Source organism: Lepus europaeus, chromosome 19 (genome assembly GCF_033115175.1).
Source record: "Lepus europaeus isolate LE1 chromosome 19, mLepTim1.pri, whole genome shotgun sequence".
In the NCBI taxonomy this organism is placed as follows: domain Eukaryota; kingdom Metazoa; phylum Chordata; class Mammalia; order Lagomorpha; family Leporidae; genus Lepus; species Lepus europaeus.
This window is the reverse complement of record NC_084845.1, coordinates 11,979,850-12,002,321: the sequence shown is the minus strand read 5'-3', so window position 1 is coordinate 12,002,321 and position 22,472 is coordinate 11,979,850. Positions and strand designations below refer to the sequence as shown.

At 59.3% G+C, this 22,472-nt stretch overlaps 1 protein-coding gene across 7 annotated transcripts; it reads right to left on the bottom strand.

Annotated features, from left to right (window-relative positions):
• Positions 1 to 866: 866 nt before the first annotated feature.
• Positions 867 to 22,177, bottom strand: C19H19orf47 (chromosome 19 C19orf47 homolog). 7 transcript variants are annotated; one of them, XM_062177977.1, is made up of 11 exons: positions 22,124 to 22,177; positions 20,508 to 20,629; positions 18,243 to 18,294; positions 13,026 to 13,113; positions 12,836 to 12,950; positions 11,702 to 11,783; positions 9,211 to 9,348; positions 6,873 to 7,025; positions 3,903 to 3,973; positions 1,657 to 2,002; positions 867 to 1,125 (listed from the first exon to the last, which is right to left on the bottom strand). In XM_062177977.1, exons 3-11 carry the CDS (start codon positions 18,259 to 18,261, stop codon positions 1,049 to 1,051), a joined length of 1,089 nt encoding a protein of 362 aa, XP_062033961.1. In that variant the 5' UTR covers positions 18,262 to 18,294; positions 20,508 to 20,629; positions 22,124 to 22,177; the 3' UTR covers positions 867 to 1,048. The 7 variants fall into 7 exon arrangements, with proteins under 7 accessions (XP_062033961.1, XP_062033962.1, XP_062033958.1 ...); XM_062177978.1 differs by having other exon boundaries at positions 6,873 to 7,022; XM_062177974.1 differs by lacking the exon at positions 867 to 1,125 and having other exon boundaries at positions 1,506 to 2,002.
• Between the last annotated feature and the right edge of the window lie 295 nt (positions 22,178 to 22,472).

The window sequence follows — 22,472 nt, the reverse complement described above, 5'->3', positions numbered from 1 at the left end:
GTTCACCTGGAGCCCCGGGGGGCACCCCCTCAGCACGGTCAGAACAGAGCTCCCGCCTCCATGACCTGCTCCTGTCCCCGTCCCCCCACCCCGGCCCCCATCCCAGCCAACAACCCTTCCACCAGGTGCTCAGGTCTAAACCACACAGGAAGTGACTCCCAACACCCTCCCCACCAGCGCCTCCTGCTGCTCTCCCCCCACACCACCCTTGTGTTCTGCCTGGACACTGCAGAGGCGACCACCTCGCTGTCCTCACAGCAGCCAGAGCCACGGTCACAACAGGAATTTGGCCATCGCCCCTGCCTCAGACCCTCCCGAGCTCCTCGCTCTCAGGCCAAGTCCACTTCCCACAGAGCCCCAGGGCACCTGCTTCCTGTCCATCACTCACCGCTGGGCTGGACAGCAGGCCCCTCACTTGTGGGCCTTTACACTGGCTGACCTCTTCCTGTCCACCCCACCTGCTCCCACTCAGCCTGGGCGTCACCTGCTCTCATAGGCCCTCTTACACCTGACCCTGCCCACCAGTGCCACCAACCCTTGGCTCCTGCACACTGACTCCCTCACTGGAGCTCAGCCATGTGTGGGCTCCCAGCACAGAGTGGGGGCTGTGCAGCAGTCAGGGCCTGAGGCCCAAACTGACAGAAATCCAGCTCTTCGCACACGGAGCCCACAGGTGGAAAGCCGCCAACGCCAGCAGGGAGAGTGGCAGCAACAGGTGCAGTCGGGGGGGGGGGGGGGCGAGTGACAGCAGCGAGGCCTTGCTGGGGGAGGAGGCTGCTCTGTGGGGGACAGAGCTCCCCACCCACCCACCCTGTGCCTGACTCACCATGAAGGAGGGGAAGGAAACGGTTTGGAAGTCACAAAAATCTATTAAACCAGCCGTGGTCTCCGCTCTCGGCACCGCCCTCCCTTCCCAGCGCCCCTCGCCCGCCACCGGCACGGACCTTCGGAGAACAAGACGCCCCAGGCGGGAAAACGGAGGTGCCACGGCCGCAGCCCAGGGTCTGGGCAGCGGAGGGCGGCCACAGGCTCTACAGGCTCTACAGGCTCAGCGCCACCGTCGCCGGGGCCGCCGGGAGGCCGCAGGTGCAGGAGGGTCAGGCAGGACGCAGCGCACAGTCGGGCCTTGCCACAGGGACAGAAAACAGAAGAGAAATGAGCAGAGGAGACAGAGGCAGCCGGGGCGCAGTTACGGCCGCGGGGAGGGGGAGGCGGGCGCAGGGCAGCTCCTCCAGGTGGGAGGAGGGGGATGGAGGCAAGGGCAGGGCACCCGGCGCTGGGAGAGGTAGAAAAGGCCACGGCCATGGCCAGAGAAGAGAGCAGAGGGCACGAGAGGGGGAGAGTCCCAGTGCGGATGAGGCCGGGTCCCACCCTCCCTGTCGGGTGGCAAGTTCGACGTCCAGGAGCCGGCGGGAGGGCAAGGGAGGCCTCACAGCAAGGCTCAGCCCAGGAGCACGGGGTGCACCCCTGCGGAGCTGCCGCCCCCCCCCCCCCCCCCGCCCCATGTGGGCTAGAAGGTCCGGCGGCCCAGTCTTTTGAACACGCTCACGCTGCCGGCGTGATCCATCTGGGCACCAAGGCCCTCACTGGAGCCGCTGCTCCGGGGCCCCACCAGAGTCCTCTTAATGGTGACCTTGACTTCGGCGGAGGACTTACTCTTGGTGCTCGTGACCTGGCTGTCCTGGGCCTCCGGCGCGAGGGCAGTCTTGCCCAGTCTCTGGATGATGCTGACTTTGGCCAGGGGCTCCGGCTTCCTCTCGAGTCCGGGGCGTGCGGACAGCGACAGGCGCCGCAGCGTTGGGGTGGTGCTCGCTGCCGAGCTGGTGGCCTTGGCTTTGACAGTCAGAGCTGGCTGGGGACTGGCCTTGGCCGGGCCCCGCCCCAGCTTCTTCAGGACCCCGGCGTACTGTAAGACAGAGCTGCTGCTGTCGTTGTCACTGTCCCAAGCCACGTCCTCATCCAGCTCCGAGGTGGCCCCCAGGCGGCTGAAGACTCCCGTGGGCTGCGGAGGTCAGAGACAGGACGAGTGAGCCACGCGGTCACTCACCACATCCCCGCTCTGTGCCTGGCCTCACACCGGTGACCCCCACCCGGCAGGGAGGGCCTGGGGGAGGCTCCCTGTGGGAGGGGAGGGGACAACGGAGCTGGGTCCAGTAAAGAGAGGGAAGAGGGGCCGGCGCTGTGATCCAACAGGTTAAGCGGGTTAAGCCGCCTGCGATGCCGGCATCCCACGATGCCGGCATCCCACGTGGGCACCAGTTGGTATCCCAGCTGCTCCACTTCCAACCCAGCTCTCTGCTACTGGCCTGGGAAAGCAGTGGAAGATGGATCAAATGCTTGGACCCCTGCACCCACATGGAAGATCAAGATGGAGCTCCTGGCTCCTGGCTTCAGCCTGGCCCGGCACTGGCTGTTGTGGCCATTGAGGTAGTAAACCAGCGGATGGAAGACCTCTCTCTCTCTCTCTCTCTCTCTCTCTCTTCTCTCTATATAACTTTTTTTTAAAAAAAGATTTATTTATTTATCTGGAAATCAGAGTTACAGAGAGAGAAGGAGAGACAGAGAGAGAGGTCTTCCATCCTCTGGTTCACTCCCCAATTGGCCATAATAGCCAGAGCTGAGCTGATCTGAAGCCAAGAGCTTCCTCCCGGCCTCCAATGCAGTGCAGGGGCCCAAGGACTTGAGCCATCTTCTATTGCTTCCCCAGGTCACAGCAGAAAGCTGGATCGGAAGTGGAGCAGCCAGGACTTGAACTGGCGCCCATATGGGATGCCGGCACTGCAGGTGGCGGCTTTACCCACTACACCACAGTGCCAGCCCCTCTGTAACTCTTTCAAATCAATAAATAAATCTTTAAAAAAGAGAGGGAAGAAGGCATACAGCACACGGAGGGCAGGTCACCGCAGGGTGCGTGAGAGAGCAGGAGCAGAGGACCAGCCTGGTCACTTACTGCACAAGTACTTCCTGAGTTCCAGCTCTGCACGCGGTCCTGGGCAGGCTGGGGACACAGTGGTGACTCAGACAGCCCCGGCCCCACCCTTAGGGCACTCACAGTCCGGGGGGGATGGGGGCAAGGGTCAGAAATCAGAAAGGACGCTGACCCCAAGACAGTGGCCTGTGCAGCCGGGGGCAGAGTGCTGGAGGGCAGGAGGCGGGCGCATGTCCTCTGGGACCCCGCGGGAAGAGCAGGTGCCTGCCACTCAGGTGGGGACGGGGTCACATTTACTGAGCCCGAAGAGCCAAGCCCTTCAGGTGACTGCATCTTCGAGCTTGAGTGTTATTCTCATCCCCGTGATGAGAGTCCAGGAAGCGAGAGAAAGCCAGAGGGGCAGTGCCTGGTGGGCAGGGGAGGGAGGGGACGCAGCGGGGAACGCACAACCCCTCTACGGGCTGAGCACTGGAGAGATGACACGGCCGAGGCCACACGTGCAGGCGGCATGGGCGCTTGGGTGTGTTCTAACCACTCGCTGTACCTGGGGCTCATGGGACTACAGGCCACAGCGAGAAGGGGGGGTCTCCTGAGGGTCTGCAGCGTGGGAGGATGGGCCCGCCCTGTGGCTGCACCACGGCTGTGGTGGGGGCGGGGCTGGAGCAGGGGGCAGCGGTCGCGCTGTCCAAACAGAGCCAGGTGGCACAGCAGGCAGAGACGGGCGTCCCTGGGCCAGGGCCGGGAGGGGGCTGCGGCGGGGGAAGACCCTGAGGCCAGTGCGGGACGTGGTGGGTGGGCAGCATCCAAAAGTCTGCTGGAGCCCTGGCACTGAAGTCAGGAGACAGGAAAGGGCAGAAGACAGGGGAAACTGAGGCTGGGACGGCCGGGGGGCAGAGAGCGCAGGGGCGTCAGGAGGCAGCCCGGGAAAGACAAGGGCTTGCCAGTCCAGCACCGCCACCCGTTCCCAACTCACTTTATTCCCTGTTGTCGTGTCTGCCTTGGTCTCGGCGCCGAGGCGGTCAAACACGGACGTCCTGTGGAGCCCTGGAGGAGACAAGACGCGGCCCAGACGCCATCAGCTCTGCTTCGGGCAGGGCAGGCTGTGCCGCGTCGCCACAGGTGTCTGTTCTGCTGCCTGACACTCACCGTGACCCACACGGCCCTGGCTGGCCTCAAGCGCGGGAAAGAGCAACAGCTGACACTCTCCTTGCACCTTTGTACAACTTCACGAAATGTGGCAGGTGCCGTGGCGCAGCGGGTTAAACTGTTGTCTGCAGCGCAGGCGTCCCATAAGGGCACCAATTCAAGTCCCAGCTGCTCTACTTCTGATCCAACTCCCTAACAATGCGCCTGGGAAAGCAGCGGAAGATGGCCCAAGTATTTGAGCCCCTGTACCCACATGGAGACACAGAAGAAGCTCCTGGCTCCTGGCTTCAGCCTGGCCCAGCTCTGGGGATTGAGGACATTTGTAGAGTGAACCAGTGGAAGGAAGATCTCTCTGTCTTTCTTTATCTCTCCAATTCTTTTTTTTTTTTTTTTAAAGATTTATCTTATTTATTTGAAAGACAGAGTTACAAAGAGAGGTAGAGACAAAGAGAGAAGCCTTCCATCCGCTGGTTCACTCCCCAGATGGCCGCAATGGCCGGAGCTGTGCTGATCCAAAGCCAGGAGCCAGGAGCTTCTTCTGGGTCTCCCATGAGGGTGCAGGGGCCCAAGCACTTGGGCCATCTTCTACTGCTTTCCCAGGCCATATCAGAGAGCTGGATTGGAAAAGGAGCAGCCGGGACTAGAACTGGTGCCCATATGTGATGCTGGCGCTTGAGGCCAGGGCTTTAACCTGCTGCGCCACAGTGCCAGCCCCTCTAATTATTTCAAATAAGTATATTTGAAAGTCAGAGTTAAAGAGAGTCAGAAGCAGAGTTAGCGATAGAGAGAGAAAGAGAGAGACAGGTTTTCTATCCACTGGTTCACTCTCTAGTTGGCCACACCGGCTGGAACTACGCCAATCAGAAGCCAGGAGCCAGGAGCTTCTTTCAAGTCTCTCACACGGGTGTAGGGGACCAAAGGACTTTGCCTAAATGCCAGCCCTATAAATAAATCTTAAAGGGCGGGGGCGCACTGTGGCATGGCAGGTAAAGCCGCCACCTGCAGTGTCAGCATCCCATATGGGCGCCGGTTTAGTCCTGGCTGCTCCACTTCTGATCCAGCTCCCTGCTATGGCCTGGGAAAGCAGCAGAAGATGGCGCAAGTCCTTTGGGCCCCTACACCCCTGTGAGAGACTTGGAAGAAGCTCCTGGCTCCTGGCTTTGGATTGGTGCAGCTCCAGCCATTACGGCCAACTGGGGAGTGAACCAGCGGATAGAAGACTTCTCTCTCTCTCTGCCTCTCCTTCTCTCTGTGTGTAACTCTGACTTTCAAATAAATAAATACATCTTTCTTAGAAAAAAAAAAAAAGAAAAGAAAAAAGTTCACGAAATGAGTATGGGAGAGCACTTTCTTTAAATATTTACTTATCTTCTTTTTTCGTTATTAGAGACAGCAGCAGTCTCTCTGCTGATTTACTTCCCAAACCCACACACAACAGCTAGGACCGGGGAGCCAGGAACTCAGTCTGGGTCTCCCAGGTACTTGAACCATCACCTGCTAGTACTCAGGTCGGAAGTGGAGCCGGGACTTGGAGCAGGCCCCCAGCACCGGGCATCCGAGTGGCGTCTTCACCACTGTGCCCACCACATGGAAGAACTCTTCATCCCTACTCTTTCTGCTCTGTGTCCAGGGGTCGTGGGCCTCCGAGAGGCTCTGCGGGTGCCGAGTGCTCCCTACATAACGACATAAATAGCCACAGACAGGGAGTGCTCAGTGAATTACTGTGTGTAAATACCAGGGAAATAACAAATGATCATTAGCAAAGAACGACATCGGGGCAGGCCCTTGGCCTACTGGTTAAAATACCAGTTGGGATGCCAGCATCCCATATCGAAATGCCTGGATTCAGGGCCAGTGCCGTGGTACAGTGGGTTAAGCCACTGTCTGCTGGGCCGGCATCCCATATGGGCGCTGGTTTAAGACCTGGCTGCTCCTCTTCTGATCCAGCTCCCTGCTGATGTGCCTGGGAGAGCAGCGGGAGATGGCCCAAGTCCTTGGGCTTCTGCACCCTGTGGGAGACTCAGAAGAAGCTCCTGGTTCCTGGCTTCAGCTTGGCCCAGTCCCCATCATTGGCCATTTGGGGAGTTTACCAGCTGTCTCCTCTCTGTGTGTGTAATTCTGACTTTAAATTAATAAATAAATCTTTAAAAAAATAAAAATAAAAAATCCCGGATTCGAGTCCCGACCTTCCAATTCCAGCTTCCTGCTAACCCACACCTTGAGGGCAGCGGCTCAAGTGGCTGGGGCCCACATGGAGGACCTGGATTGCTTCTGGCTCCCGGCTCAGGCCCAGCCATTGCGGGCGTTTGAGAAGTGAACCAGAGGATGGGAAATCTCTCTGCATCTCAAATAAATAAACATGTTAAAGAAAAGACTGAAGTAGATCTACATGCCCTAATGTTAAACCTCTTGATAAAACAGTTACAGAACAGTACCTAGAGGAGGATGCTATCGTACCTGTGCAAAACGCACGCAAGTCCACAGGTGCTGGTGTGGACTGGCATCGGCAGAGGTGGGATGCGGCAGCGAGGGGACACCGGTGGGAACCCTGAGTCTCCACTTGCGCACCCTTCCACAGTCTCTCCGTGCGAACAGGCCGCACGTTCTACAACGCTCCTACGCAAGGAAGACCACCTACGCCGGTCACAAACCCTGGCGAGGAGCGAATCTCAACCAGGGCTCTGCAGCGCAACACGACCCCGCCCAGCGCTCTCAGGCCGACCCCGCCCCCGCGGACCCCGCCGCGCCCTGGCCATGCGATATGGCCCCCACCAAGGCATGCCCGCCGGGCCGGTACCTTTCGCCGCCTGCTGCTGCTCCAGGATCTTGCGGGTGCGTGGCGTGGTGCCCTTGGGCATGTTGATGATGTACTTCCCCTCCATCTCGGCCGTGACCCGGCGCCGCTTGGTGGGGATCGCCAGGCCCTCCTCCTCCCTGCGGGCCAGGGCTGCTGGGATGGAGGGGAGAGGGTCAGCCGTCTGGGACGGGAGGTTCTCCTGGTCATGGTGCCCTTGACCGCCCTGGGATCCCCTACCTTCCCACAGACGGAACCACCGAGAAACTCCGAACTCTGGATAAGATGGGGTCACAGAAAGGGCTCCAGGTCCCCAGGTTGTACCCACCCCCACGCTCTCTGTGGCTCCGTCCCCTACCCCAAGCAGGCTCACACCCACCCCAGCCCTAATCGCCTCAGACAAGGAAGCTGTGGGGTGGTGGAACATTCTAGAACCCGTCTAGGCCCTGCTTTCACAGGCATGCCCAGTTTTCTTTTTTTTTTAACATTTATTTATTTGAAAGACAGAGTTACAGAGAGGCAGAGAGAGAGAGAGAGAGATCGTCCATCTCCTGGTTCACTCCCAAATGGCCGCAAGACGGGAGCTGGGCTTATTTGAATCTAGGAGCCAGGAGCTTCTTCAGGGTCTCCCACACAGGTGCAGGGTCCAAGGACTCGGGCCATCTTCCACTGTTTTTCTAGGCCATAGCAGAGAGCTGGATCAGAAGTAGAGCAGCCGGGACTCCAACTGGCACCCATATGGGATGCCGGCACTGCAGGCAGCAGCTTTACCTGCTGAGCCAGAGTGCTGGTCCCAGGCATGCCCAGTTTTCAAAAAGAATACAATGCACAAATTATATTGTACCTTGTGCTCGCTTCAGCAGCACATATACTAAAAATTGGAACAAATTATATTGTACCTCAGCGTTTATGAAAATAATCCCCCCATGGCTGGCACTGTGGCTCACTTGGCTAATCCTCCACCTGCGGCGCCGGCACCCCGGGTTCTAGTCCCAGTTGGGGCGGCAGGTACTAGTCCTGGTTGCTCCTCTTCCAGTCCAGCTCTCTGCTGTGGCCTGGGAAGGCAGTGGAGGATGGCCCAGGTGCTTGGGCCCTGCACCCGCATTGGAGACCAGGAGGAAGCACCTGGCTCCTGGCTTCGGATCGGCGCAGCACCGGCCGTGGCGGCCATTTGGGGGTTGAACCAACAGAGGGAAGACCTTTCTCTCTGTCTCTCTCTCACTGTCTATAGCTCTACCTGTCAAATAAATAAATAAATAAATATAAATAAATAAAAAAATAATCCCCTCAAATGGGTCAAGGGGTGAAAGAGCTCCCTCCAAGATTCGCCATCTTTCCAACACTTTACACATGAACCTGAACTTTCTTGCTCAGGGCTCACAGCACACCAACCAACAGCCAGGAGGGGGACAGGAGTGACAGGAAGGGGCGTGGAAAACTGAAGCCCCGTGGCCGTGGCCTCGGCTCCTCACCATGCCTGAGGGATGGGGTGGGCAGGGCGAGGCACAGGCCACGCAGCAGGGGGAGGACCTGAGCGCCTGAGCTGAGACCTGGAAGAGGAGCAGGGGAAGGCAGCTTGAGCAGCAAAGCCCCGGAGGGAAAGGAGGCGAGCAGAGCAGGACCCCAGATGGTCGTGGGAGTCTGGAGTTGACACCCCAAGTCTCAGGCAGCCCTGGGGGTCGCAGACAACGTCTCAGGGACACCCTGGAGGCCTCAAAGGAGTCGCTGGTGCTCAGGGGATGCCATGAGTTCTCCATCTTTGAGCCCAGGCCTCAGGTGCAACTCAGCGGGCAACATCTGTCTCAGAAGACTGGGCCAGCCATGCGGACAGGGAGCTGGGCTGCCCTGCAATGCCAGCATCCACATCAGTGACAGCTCCAGGCCCAGCTGCAATGCTTCTGACCCAGCTCCCTGCTAAGGTGCCTGGAAAGCACTGGAAGATGGCCCAAGTGCTTGGGCCCCTGCTCCCCACCTGAGACCCAGATGGAGTTCCAGGCTCCTGGCACAGCCTTGTCCATTGTGGCTATCTGGGGGAGTGAACCAGCAGATGGGAGATCTCTCTCTCTCTCACTCTCTCTCTCTCTGCCATTCTCCCCTTCTAATAAATAAATCAGTCTTTAAATTTAAAAGAAGACTGGAGCACTGAGTGGGTGTGGGACATGGTTCTTCCTGCATCTCCTCAGGAGCTGCTGCCGTCGCCCACGGCCGTGACAAGTTCAGAGGCGCCCAAGCCCATCATGCTCTGTGCACCCTGCGGCTGTCACAGCACTTTGCAAGGTGGGGCACCAGTGCCCTGGGTACCTTGCTCCCCGCCCCCCACCCTGCTGCCTGAGCCCCTCACCAGCGGCCTTGGCGCTCTTCGCTGCCATCTTGTTGGACACAGTGACAGAGATGTTGGAGGTGCTGGTGTCCGGCCGCCGGGCGGGCGTGCCAGGCGGGGAGTCGCGGTTCAGGCTGTTGGCAATCATCCGGGAGGCGGCTGGGGAGGGCGAGAGGGAGAAGCCGGTTGGGCAGGGTCCCAGGACTGAAGGAGGAAGGGCAGCCTGCGCCACCCGTGCAGCCGCACTGTCCCCAGGAGGGAGATACTGGGTGGTGGGGGTGACTTACTCCTCCTGGGAACTAGCCCACCCTCCCTGCCCTGGGGTATCCCTGAGGCCCCGTACAGCCTGGCTCCCAACACACCTCGCCCGCCCCACCCACATCGCAGCAGCCCCTCTTCTTTGCCCCACAGGCACCACCACTCAGGGCATCCGCGGCCCCTCTGGTGGGGAACCACAGGCTCGCCGGGGTTCCTGGCTGACGGCAGTGCCGCCCTGAGCAGCTCCTGTCCACCCCACCACCCACCCTCATCACACCCGGCACCGAGGTGGGCTTGTTTGCTGGTGGCCTCCTGCCCAGTCCAAGACCAGCAGCTGAGGAGGAGGCAGGGCCGGAGTCCTGCATAGCCCCAGCACGTAGGACGGCTTCTGGCCCTTTCTAGGCCCTCAGTAAATGCCCGAAGACCATGGGGCAGGCGCCTGGCTGGGACGTCTGGGGTTCACTCCGCGCTCCGCTCCCAATTCCAGCTTCCTGCTGACACCCAGAGCGGGAGGCTGCAGCGATGGCTCAAGTGGCCGGGCCTGGCGGCGCACACGGGAACCCAGACTGAGTCCAGCTCCCAGCCCCCCGCTGGGCTCGGCCTTGGCTGTTGCAGGCATTTGGCCATTGAACCAGCAGGTGGGGAGCACGTGCTCTCTGCCTCTCAAATGAATTTTTATTTTTTAAAATCTGGTCAATCAGGAACCATAGAGAGGGCGTGATCTGGAGGGAATTCTAGGCGGTGGGTCACGTTTCTGGCTCTAGACCTGGCTGCTGGCTACAGCAGCGTCCCGCCTGCCGTGCCATCCACAGCCAGCTGCAGCAGTGACCCCTTTCCTGGCTGTCGTGGGGAGCTCTCACAGAAGTCAGCTGGACATGGTCATGGGCCTTGTCCACCTCCGACGCTGGGCCTAGCCACGTGACTTGCTTCGCCCAATGGGATGGCGGCAACTGTTCCATAAGCAGAGACTCAACAGGTGCTTTGTCCTTGGCTGCTGCTTTTCGGATGGGCAGCCTCCAGCGGGTGAACAAGCCCGAGCCAGCCCGCAGGATGGGGGAAGCTCGTGACCGGTCCTTCCTGCTGGCGCAGGTGACACACACCACTGAGCCGGCCCAGGGCAGAAGTGACCGGCCAGCTCATGCCATCATGAAATAAACGTCTGGGCTTTAAACCACAGAGTGGAGTCTGTACAGTCAAACCTTTTTTTTTTGACAGGCAGAGTGGATAATGAGAGAGAGAGACAGAGAGAAAGGTCTTCCTTTTTGCCGTTGGTTCACCCTCCAATGGCCACTGCAGCCAGCGCATCTCGCTGATCCGAAGCCAGGAGCCAGGTGCTTCTCCTGGTCTCCCATGTGGGTGCAGGGCCCAAGCACTTGGGCCATCCTCCACTGCCTTCCCAGGCCATAGCAGAGAGCTGGCCTGGAAGAGGGGCAACCGGGATAGAATCCGGCACCCCAACCGGGACTAGAACCCGGTGTGCCGGTGCCGCAAGGCAGAGGATTAGCCTGTTGAGCCACGGCACCGGCCCAAGTCAAACCTTTTTTAATTGCATTTTTTCCCATTTCTTAGTTATCTTATTTGAGAAGCCATCTGTGGGTTCTGGGCATGTGGGGCATGTGGACCGCCTGACGGACGATCCCTGTCTCTCTGCCTTCAAATAAATCCAAGTATTAAAAAGGAAGGCTGTGTGGCCGGTGCCGTGGCTTAACAGGCTAATCCTCCACCTTGCGGCGCCGGCACACCAGGTTCTAGTCCCGGTTGGGGCGCCGGATTCTATCCCGGTTGCCCCTCTTCCAGGCCAGCTCTCTGCTATGGCCTGGGAAGGCAGTGGAGGATGGCCCAAGTCCTTGGGCCCTGCACCCACATGGGAGACCAGGAGAAGCACCTGGCTCTTGGCTTAGGATCAGCACGATGTGCCGGCTGCAGCGGCCATTGGAGGGTGAACCAATGGCAAAAAGGAAGACCTTTCTCTCTGTCTCTCTCTCTCTCTCACTATCCACTCTGCCTATCAAAAAAAAAAAAAAAAAGAAGGCTGTGTGTGGAAATGTTGTTCCCCGAGGCTGGTTGGAACCTGAGCCCGTGTGCCCCCAGGAGCAATGGCTCGGGCCTGTGATGTCACAGAACCCAGGTACCACACGGAGGATCCGTGTGTGTGCCACTCACTCCCCGGGGACCCTCGTCCCCTCTGCCACCTACAGGATGACCCCAGTGTCTCCTCCCTGGAGTGCAAGCGGCCGGAACCAACGGGACTCACCACTGGAGGCGCCTCGGCGGATGTCGCCTGGGAGGGGGCTGGGGCTACAGGGCACAGACTCAGTGGCAGCTCTGCACATGTCCTGTCACAGAGAGGGACCTGGGTTAGCACAGCAGTCAGGGACCCAGGGATCTGGTGACACCAAGATGATGAAAAGGAGTGTTTAACACGCGTGGCTCCAAAGAGGAGGCGGCATCGGGCCCACTCGGAGGGAAGGGTGTCCCGGAAAATGCATGGCCAGGACGCCCCAGAGCTGCGAGGGTCACCAAAAAACAAGTGACCCCGTCCCAGGAGGGACCCGGGAGACGTGGGAAGTGCCATGCAGTGGTATCTGGCCTGGATCTTGGCACACACTGGGGGAAAAGCAGAAGAAATCCAGGGCCTGCAGCTTAGTTACCAGCTGCGCACTCACGCTCACGTCTTGGTCTCAGCACACGTATCACGGCCGTGTACGGTGTTAACACCAGGGACACCAGGCCGAGGAGCCACAGACACCACCTGCACTGGTGCTGGCTCTCTTCCACAAATCTAAATGCGGCTCCACGTTAAGAAACTTACAGAAAAGAACTGCTTCACTTGGTGGCCTTCTCCATGACAAGTGGCACGAGACAGCCCTCCCTGGGGGGTCCCGTCCTGGATGACACACAGTGGCAGGGGCCGCAGCTCGGGGGTTGGGGGAGCCCGCGAGTGCAGCTCTGCAGTGCGCTTCCCTTGGCCGAGGGGCTCAGGGCACGCGGGGCGGGGACGGGGCGTGGCAGGTCACAGCGTGCGCTCGCAAAGGTTTGCCATTTTAATGTAATAAGCGCTGTGCTGCAGGCTGGGCACATACAGTCAGGGCCACTCCACGCAGCCGAGTTTCAGAGAGACCGGATGGGGGGTGACCGTAGGTGCAGGGGCAAGACTGGAATGGCTCCCACGTATACATACGTACAAATCCTCCAAGGCAGGTCTTCCTCTCTGGTTTACAGACGGAGAAGTTAGTCTCAGAGAGGTCAGGTGACACGCCCGATGTCACACAGCACGTGAACGAAGCAGCCCCGGCACCAGGTCAGCCTGCACTTGCTGCCAGCCTCCCCGGCTCTGTAACTGCCCCCCGCATAGCCCAGCCAGGGACAGGGCCGGCAGGGCACCCACCTGGCGGTGCACCACCTTGGCATGCTTGAGGATGGCAATGATGTCGCCCACCACGGTCACACCCAGCTCGTTCATGATCTCCTTGTTGAGGTCCAGCAGCATGCTCTTCTGGATCCTGCGGGCGGGGGCAGCGGTGAGGCCGAGAGAGCCCGCCCGCGGGGCCGGCCAGCTCCCGAGCCCCGACCCTCACCTGTTGTCCACAAACATCACGGCGTAGTTGACAGCAGGTCCTGCAGGAATGCCGGCTTCCTTGAAGAACTGGATCCACTCGGAAGTGGCTGTGCGGTTGGACAGGGCTCGTTATTCCCAGCATCCTCCTTAGAGACCACAGTGGCAAAACCGCAACAGCAGCGGCTCCCACAGATTAAACGCCCATCACGTGCTAGGCTCAGTGAATGCTCCACAGGGAACAAAGCACTCTCTACACCGGGTGTTAAGTGGTATTATGGCCCCCTGGAGGAGGCCAGCGCTGTGGTGTAGCGGGTTAAGCGGCTGCCTGCAATGTCAACATCCCATATGAGCGCAAGTTTGAGTCCCGGCTGCTCCACTTCCGATCGGGCTCCCTGCGGATGCAACTGGGAAACCAGTGGGAGACGGACCGACTGCCTGGGCCCCTGCTCCCACCTGGGAGACGCAGATCGAGTTTCAGGCTCCCGACTTCAGCCTGGCCCCAGCCATCGCAGCCATCTGGGGAGTGAGTCAGTGGATGGGAGACCTCCCTTTCTGTCTATCTCTCTCTCTCTGTGTACTCTGCATTTGAAATAAATAAATAAATAAAGCTTTAAGGCTCCCTTGATTTTCTAGTAAGGAAACCGGCAGGGGGAAGTTGGGCAGCTCACCCCAGGTCACAGGCTAACCAGGGCAAAGCTCCCAAAGCACCACCCTCTGCTCACGGCTCCCGGTCCCCAACAGCCAGAGGATGGAAAGAGAAGTCACAGAGCCAGCCCACGAGCCTCAGACAGCCCACTCCCTGCCTCAGGCACAGCCCTGCCTCACAGAGAGCCGTGGGAGCTGCTGACACAGGCTTTGGAGCTTGGGTTCAAATCCCAGCTCTGCCACTTCCTGTCTGAGGGACTTTGGGCAGGTTAGCCCATGGGGCCTCAGTGACCTCATCTGCACACTGGGGACAACACGTTTAACAAGCATCCCATGAGCACCTGGCACGGGTTAGGTCCTATCCTCGCACCGGGGCCATCACGCGGCCCGGGCCTCGGCCCTCAGAGCTGACGTTTTGGTGCCCGTGTCCTTGGATCACGGTGCCGACGCCATGAAAAATCTCACCAAGCGACTTTCCGTGGTGCCTGGCAGACTCTCCGGACCATTACCACCACCATCAACACGGGCCGGGCCGAGGCCAGGCAGACCCCACCCATGAACCTTCCTGTGTCCGAGCGTCTCCCTGGCCAATCAGGCAGGAGCCCTGCGGGGCCGGTGCTGGGTGTTGGAGAAAAGCCTGGGTCCATGGGGATCGCTTGCCTCCCACACTTGAACGTCTGCGACACTAGGCTCTCGGACCTACCCCATGGCTGAGGGGGGGACGTGGTGCGAGGAGTCCCTTTCTTCCTTGCTCCTGGTATTTAGCACTCCCTGCTATTGCCGAAGAAGACTTGGATTTAGGCCAAGTGAGGCTCCGAGCTGGGGAGGGCCGGCCTCCAGGTAAGGGGGGGAGCCCGCATGGGGCACTGGCAGGGCCGTGGGCCAGGCCTCTCACAACGAGGACCCTGCCCAGTGCGCAGCAGCTCCTCCACCAGGGTGCTGTCTGGCCCCAACCCTCGGGGACTGGGTAAAGACGAGAGCGCACGCACCAGCCTAGAGGGAAGGGCCCTTGCTGCACACAGACGCCGTCTGCCTGCCCGGCCACAGGCCCCTTTGTCGCAGCATCAGGGAGCACCCTCTAACGACCCCAGGTATACGGGGTGTCCAGAGCAGGCAGCTCGAGAGACAGCAAGGAGACGTGGGGTTGCTGGGGCAGGGGGCTGGCAGGGGTGGGTAATGAGGGAAGTGACAAGAATGTGTGGAAACACTGTGGTGCTGGCTGCCCGCTCTGAAGAAAGACTCTAAAGGCCACTGGACTGTGCCCTTCAGCAGGGACAACGTGTCACAGGCGGTCGGATCTCCGCCACTAGTAAGCGAGTGACGAGTGTGACACAGGACAGGGGATCCTTCTGCCTCTGACTTGGGCTGGGATTTTCACCACGAGGTTACTGAAACCTAGGGTCCCGGTGGTGCAGAAGCTCCCACGTCTGGCCCATGCCACCATCTCACACGGGCCGGCTGTAACAGTGACCCCACAGGACAAACGTCCCATTGCCAGCCAGCGTGCGCCTCGGCGTTGGCGAGCTGTGACTGTGAGCTGGCAGACACGCACAGAACACTCCCCGCAGCGCACCTACAAGTGCTCCTGCTGCAAACCAAGCAACAGCCACTGAGGGCGGCCCCCACAAGCACAGGGCCGTCACGCACACGGTCAAGTGCGACCTGGCAGGGGCAAGGACAGGACAGTGCAGCTACGCCTGGCAGCCAAGGCGACCCTCCAATGGGATGTGGCGCAAAAGCAATCAGACACAAGAGAGCACAGGGGGCGGTCTCATTCGTGTGAGCTCAAAGCCGGAGCCCACAGACCAAGGATGCTCCCAGTGGGGACACAACCCAAGGGAGCAGGTGCACAAACACGGCAGGAGTGGGCAGGCTACTGGAACAGGACTCTCCCCGAACCGGCAAGGTTCTGTGTCCTCTTATGCTTTGTTTCTTCTCATCTACTTGAAAGGCAGAAGGACACAGGGAGGTAGAGGAGCGTCTGCCACCCACTGCTTCACTTCCCCAAATGCCCACAACAGCCAGGGCTGGGCTGGCTTAAAGCCAGAGGACAGGAGCTCCAGCCGGGTCTCCCACGTGGGTGGCAGGGGCCTGGGCACTTGGGCCATCACTCACTGCCTCCCAGCATGCATCAGCAGGGAGCCGCATCAGAAGTGGAGCAGCTGGGACTTGATCTGCACTCCAACATGGGATGCAGGTGTCCCAAGCAGGGCTGGACCCGCCGCGCCACAACATCCACCCCAAGCACTCTGTCTCACGTGGTTTTCTCAGCCTTCTCATTCAGCTATAATGCATGCACGTCAACACAGCCTCCTATCCAAACAAAGCCCTGTTAACTAGAACTGAGAACAAGAAATAAACCTTCAGGGCTGGCACTGTGGTGCAGAAGGTTAAGCCATCAGCTGTGATGCCAGGATCCCATATGGGTACCGGTTCACGTCCCGCCTGGTCCACTTCTGATCCAGCTCCCTGGGAAAGATGGCCCAAATACTTGGGTCCCTACTACCCAGGTGGGAGACCCAGATGAAGCTCCTGATTCAGCCTGGCCCAGCCCTGGCCATTGTGGCCATTCGGGAAGTGAACCAGTGGATGGAAGATATCTTTCTCTGTCTCTCCTTGTCTCTCTGGAACTCTGCCTTTTATTTATTTATCTTTTAAATAATTATTTATTTATTTGAAAGGCAGTGTCACAGAGAGGCAGAGGCAGAGAGAGAGGTCTTCCATCTGCTGGTTCACTCTCCAAATGGCTGTAACAGCCAGAGCTGCACCAATCTAAGGCCAGGAGCCAGGAGCTTCTTCCAGGTCTCCCACGTGGGTGCAGGGGCCAAAGCACTTGGGCCATCTTCTACTGCTTTCCCAAGCCATTAGCAGGGAGCTGGATCGGAAGAGGAGCAGCTGGGACTTGAACTGGCGCCCATTTGGGATGCCGGCACTGCAGGCCACAGCGCCAGCCCCTGGAACTCTGCCTTCTAAATAAATAAATCTAAGGAAGGAAGGAGGGAGGGTGGGAGGGAAGAAAGAGAGGAAGGAAGGGAGGAAGCAAGCTGGCTGGCTGGTCTCAGGGCGCGCGTTGCTGGCCCACGTTGGCGCGCCTGGGTCTGATCCTGGTCTCCCCGTCCTCGCTCACACAGATGCTGAGAGGCAGCAGTGACAACTCCGCCCACATGGGAGGCCGAGGCTGAGTTCCCCACTCCCAGCTTCCCCTCTGCCGGTTCAGGTATTTGGGCAGCGAATCAGCAGTAGGAGCACATAATCCCTCTCTCTCGCTTTCCTTCTTGATTTCACGAATTTGCAAACATTCAGGGGCACCCTTCATGGCACAATGGGTTAAGCCGACACTTGGATACCTGCATCTCTATCGAAGTACATGGAACGCAGGCCTACTTCCACCTTTTTTTTTTTTTAAGATTTTATTTATTTATTTGGGAGGTAGAGTTACAGACAGTGAGAGGGAGAGACAGAGAGAAAGGTCTTCCGTCCATCCACTGGTTCACTCCCCTCTTGGCCACAACAGCCTGAGCTGAGCTGATCCAAAGCCAGGAGCCAGGAGCTTCTTCCATGTTTCCCACACGGGTGCAGGGGCCCCAGGACTTGGGCCATCTTCTGCTGCTTTCCCAGGCCATAGCAGAGAGCTGGATCGGAAGTGCAGCAGCCAGGACTAGAACCAGCACCCAAATGGGATGCCAGCGGTGCAGGCGGAGGATCAACCTACTGTGCCACGGCGTCGGCCCCCAATTCTGATTCAGCCCCCTGCTAATGCGTCTCAGAGGCAGCAGATAATGGCCCAAGAATGTGGGCCCTGCCACCCATGTAGGAGACCTAGATAGAATTCCTGATTCCTGGCTTCGGCCTGGCCCAGCCCCAGCTGATGCAGGCATTTGGCGAATGAACCAGCAGATGGAAGATTCTCTGTGCCTCTCCCTGTCACTCCATCACTTGGCTTTTCAAATAAATATAAAAAACTAAATGAGCTAGAAAGCCACTCAGCAGCCCCTCCTGTTGGCTTTGTTGTCACTGCTCACTGCCCTTTCCCACCGGCAGCTACCACCTTCCAACAGAACACACCGGCTGTCCTGCCTCTGATTCCAGCGATGGAATCCTACGCGATTCCCTCCGACACCTGCCTTCCAACTGCTCTCAAAACAACCCAAGTATGTTTCATGCACTCTTCTGCACGTCCAATAGATCCCAAAAACTATTCAAAGCCACCAGCTCATCTCTATGTCCTGGCAACACGCAAACACAGACCTAAAGGGAGCCTGACAATAAGGCACCCAATGACAACAGCAGCGACCAACTGTAGAGAATTTTGCCCAAGATTTCACATGGAACAACCTCCCTGACCCCAGGACGTGGCGGGGGCACGGTGAGAAAACTGAGGCTCTGCAAGACCGGAGTTCACAACTCAAGTTCTTGCTGGCCAAAGCCCACAGTCAGGAGGCCCCGGGAAGGCCCCGCCCCGCCCCCACGTTCCTCCCAGCACAGCTGTCCCTGCCAGTGATCCGGCCCCCCCCGCACCTCCCCCTCGCCAAGGCCACACCTCAAAGAGGGCAGTGGGGAGAAGAACCCTGGGGAGAGGCCTGAGACTCACCCATAGTCACCGACACCATCGTGTCCCCCGCCCTGGTGCTGCTCCCCGGAGCCTGGAAGACACAACGCGGAGAAAGGGCCATGAGTGGCTGCCGGCCGCCGTGTGTCCCGCGCCCAGGGCCCGGCTGTCCGTGGGCCAGAGGAGCGTTCCTGGGCTGGGGGCTCACCGCCTAAGAATAGCTGGGGCAGCTGGCAGGAAGTCAGCGTGCGACAGAGCTGCCACAACTGTCGCCTGTGCCCGGGACGAGGCCCAGGGACAGCAAGTGTCCACAGCTCTGTCCCCACACACCCCACAGATAAAAAAGACACCCCTGCAGAGTTGGGTTCCTGCCACCCACCCAGGAGACCGTGACTGAGCTCCAGGGTCCTGGCTTCAGTCCCCGGCCACTGCAGGCATTTTCGGAGTGAACCAGCAGGTGCGAGCTCTGTCTCTCTGCCTCTCAAATCAGAAGGAAACAAAGACACACACGCACGCACACACACACACTAGAACCTACAAAGTGTGCAGCACTTTGGGACACTGGGATGAACAAAAAGCATGGAACTTAGCATCCGTTTGGGGACAGAGGAGGAGAGGGAAAGCAACCACGCAAACAGCTAACAGCGCAACGTCAGGAGACCCATCATGTCACAGAGCGACGTGCAGGGCTGGGCAGGAGGCTGCCACCGTCCCTGGAGTGATCGGGGAAGACCTCAAGCGCCATTCAGAGACCTGGCGAGGGAGGCAGTGAGCCACGCGGTTTTCTGGAAGAAGGCTCTTCTAGAACACACAAGCCCAGTGCCCCGAGCCAGGAGCCAGCTCTCAGGGACAGCGAGGAGCCAGTGTGGCCACAGGCGCGCGAGCGAGGGAGGAGACAGGTCAGAGACATGGGCTCCCAGAGCAGAAACAGAAAACCAATTTTCACTTGGCTGAGATCAGCAGATGCTACAGATTGTCGGAGACCCATGAGCGCCCATGGAGACGTCCTCTGGCTGTGAACAGCAGTGTTGCAAGGAAACCAAAGACACAACTTCCACTGGTGAGGATTCAACCCGTGACCCCAGATGCCAGGACCCTCAAGCCAAGCCTCTCCTCTTCCTGACAGAGCCCCTCGCCTCACCCCTTGCTCTTTCACTTCACTCCGCTCCCCTGCACCCACTCCAGCCCAGGAGCGAGCCTCCCCCTCCCTGTCCTCGGGCTACAGGAGCCCCCAGCCCAGCACTTTGCATTCACCATCCCCCCTCCCCCACCGAGCCCACCTCTCCCACCCCTCTGATGGAATAACAGAGCTGTAAAGAGTAGGGACTCTGGAACCAGGCTGCAGCGTTCAAGCCCAGCTCTGCCACTCACTAGCTGTGTAGCCTTGGCAAGTCACTGCACGAGTCGGGACTCAGTGTTCCCACCTGTGAAATGGGACCGCACGAACATGACTTACCTTCAAAGACAGCTGTGAGGGCTACGTGGCTTCCACGCAGAAGGTACCTGAGACAGTGCTTGGTGCGTACTCAGCTGTGCCTGGTCTCACCCCCAGCCTCCGGCCCTCCCTCCCAACCAGGGGCCTTGCCTGCCTCCTGGTTTTTACACAGGATGTCGCCTGCGCCTCGAGTCCTCCTGGCAAGACCTCCTCCCCTCTGCTCGGCTGCCACCTGCTTTGTGACTCTCTTCCTAAGTCCCCCCCATGTGAGACTCCTCTGCCCGCTCCGGCTTCTGTGGAGTCTGACGGATCACACAGGAGCACAGACATCACTCAGCCCTGCACCGGACACTCAGACCCACCTGCCCTTCTGCAGTGTACCATGGGACAAAGACTCCACGACAGGCATCTCTCAGGAAGTTAGAGAAGCCAGCACGGCGCACAGCAGGTTAAGCCACAGCTTGTGGTACCAGCATCTCACATCAGAGGGCCAGTCTGCATCCTGGCTGCTCTGCTTCCGATCCAGCTCCCTGCTAATGCACCTGGGGAAGCAGAAGAGGGCCCAAGTGCCTGGGCCCCTGCCACCCATGTGGGAGACCCGGATGGAGTTCCTGGCTCCTGACTTCGGCCTGACCCAGACCTGGCTGGTGCAGCCGCACTGGGGAGTGAAATGGCAGATGGAAGATTTCTGTCTCACTCTGCCTTTCAAATGAATGACTCACATACCACGTGCCAGGAAAAGAGCCAGGCCTCACGCTGATGCCTCCCGACAGCCTCCCGAGTGGGGCCTATTATTCGTCCCTTTCGATCAGTGAAGGAAACCGACTCACTACAGAGTGCCCATTAGCCCAACGCCACATCTAGCCACTGACCTTAAATGGGATTCGAAACCAAGTTCTCCTTGATCGTGATGCCGTGAGGTAGGTGCTGTTGAGCGTCTACTACGTGCCAGGAACTGAGAATATACACATCGCAGGGACTCCGCACAGCCACCCTGGGGAGAGAGGAACACTTAGCCCGGGTTGCAGAGAGAGGCAGGTCCAGCGTCAGGAGGCAGGGCCCACGGCCCCAGGCAGGCTACTCCAGGTGCTGCCCGGCACTAGATCCAGAGTTCTCCGTCGCGAGGGCTCAGTGGATGCTTCCGGAACCACTAGGTGCAGTACTCGCCCCTGCTCCTACAGAGTTCCCTGCTCAACTCGGCCTCCTCTCTCCGCCATCTGGGAAGCCCATCTCCATCTCCGAATAGCGGAAATAACCTAAGAGTGACTTCTAAAACGCCAGCGCTCTTTGGACTAAGCTCTTAGAAGTCTTGGATCCAAATCCCATTTTTCACCACTTCCTAACCTTGACCCTGGGCAAGCGGCTTCATTGTTCTCGACTTCATTTCCCCAGGGTGCCCAAGAACGACAGGAGTTCCTAGTCTGAGGCGTTACAGGGATTGAGCGAGTTGGTAAACTCACAGCCTGAGAATGTTTGGGCACTAAGGGAAAGAAATCTCCAGTGAGCTAGGGCGAGAGCGGGGCCTCCCTCACCCAACGCCAGTCATATGCGTAGCGTGAGCTGGCAACCAAGCACAAGACAACTTGACTGCATCCAAGGGTTCTTGCCACACGAACTCCTATGCACAAGCTATTCGCTTTTCAGTAATCTTCCAGTTTCTGTCCATGATTTTACGGACTGTTCGGTCTCCATTGTACTGCAGCTTAAATGTTCCTTCTTCCGATGGCCAGCCACGCTATGGGGATATTTCCGTTAGGGTAGCAATGCAACTTTTCCTTCTCAAATCAAGGGAGGAAAATGCAACCGTTGTTTCCAAGAGAAAGCAAGCAAAAAAAAATCTAACAGTGCAAGGTTTGGCAACAGGGGCCGAATAGTGACGGGATGTCCGTTTTTCCCGGCTCCAAGTCTAACTGTGTCCTACTGCTGTCTCTGAGCCGCCTCCTCCCTCCACTTCCTCGAAATTTCCAGCTACACCAATGAGTGCACCTCACCACCACCGTCGTCCCTATCTGCGGAGCTCCTGCAGGGCCGCGCAGAGCCTGAGTCCTCGCCATGACCGGATGAAACTGGCACTAGGGGCCCTTGCTGTAGAGACAATGAGCTTCGGCGGGGTGAAGGCACAGGCCCGCGCCGCACACTGGAGCTGCGACCTGGATCCCAGTCCGCCGGCCTCCGAGCCCAGCCATCTCTCACGCCCAGCGCCAACATCCTCAGTACCAACAGTAACAGCACGGGAGCGAAGAGAGCACGCTGTGCAGGGGCGGCTCTGGGGGCGCCCACGTGCACGGGCCGACTTCTCACGCACAGCCCAGGATGCGGGGGCTACAGGCGGATCCTGACCCCCATCCTACAGAGGAGGAAACTGAGGCTCAAAGAAAAGAAATCGCTGGCCCCGAGCCGCGGTGTGGAACCCGGACTGTGACCCCAGATGCCACCCATCCCCACCGCATCCGGCCCAGTCCCGTCGCCCCCCTGGCCCGCGCCTCACCTGGGCCACCCGGCCCGCGCCCACTCGCGCTGCCCGCCCTCCCTCCCGGCGGCGCCAACTGTCAGACACTCCTCCCTTGGCTCGGGCAGCCCGCCCCGGAAGTGCTGCCCTCGCCGCCGGAAGTCGGACTGACTCGTCCGCGGCCGCTCTAGCCCGCCGGGCCGCCACCAGCGAGAGTACGAGCGGCGACCGTCACGTGACCTCCCATTCTCCGCCCCGCAGGCAACGAGCGCGGCCAATGAGAAGGACGCATGCCTCGCCCCCACCGGCTCGCCGTCTATCAGGAGTGCGCCTGCGCGCAGGTGGGGGCGGCCAGGCGGGGCTCCAGCCCGGACGGTTCGTGCGGGGC

Coding starts and splice junctions, on each gene's coding strand:
- C19H19orf47 (XM_062177974.1), bottom strand. Junction 11,784..12,835: donor CCAAGGTGGTGCACCGCCAG/GTGGGTGCCCTG, acceptor TCTCTGTGACAG/GACATGTGCAGAGCTGCCAC. Junction 3,974..6,872: donor GCAGCAGCAGGCGGCGAAAG/GTACCGGCCCGG, acceptor TGTCTCCTCCAG/GGCTCCACAGGACGTCCGTG.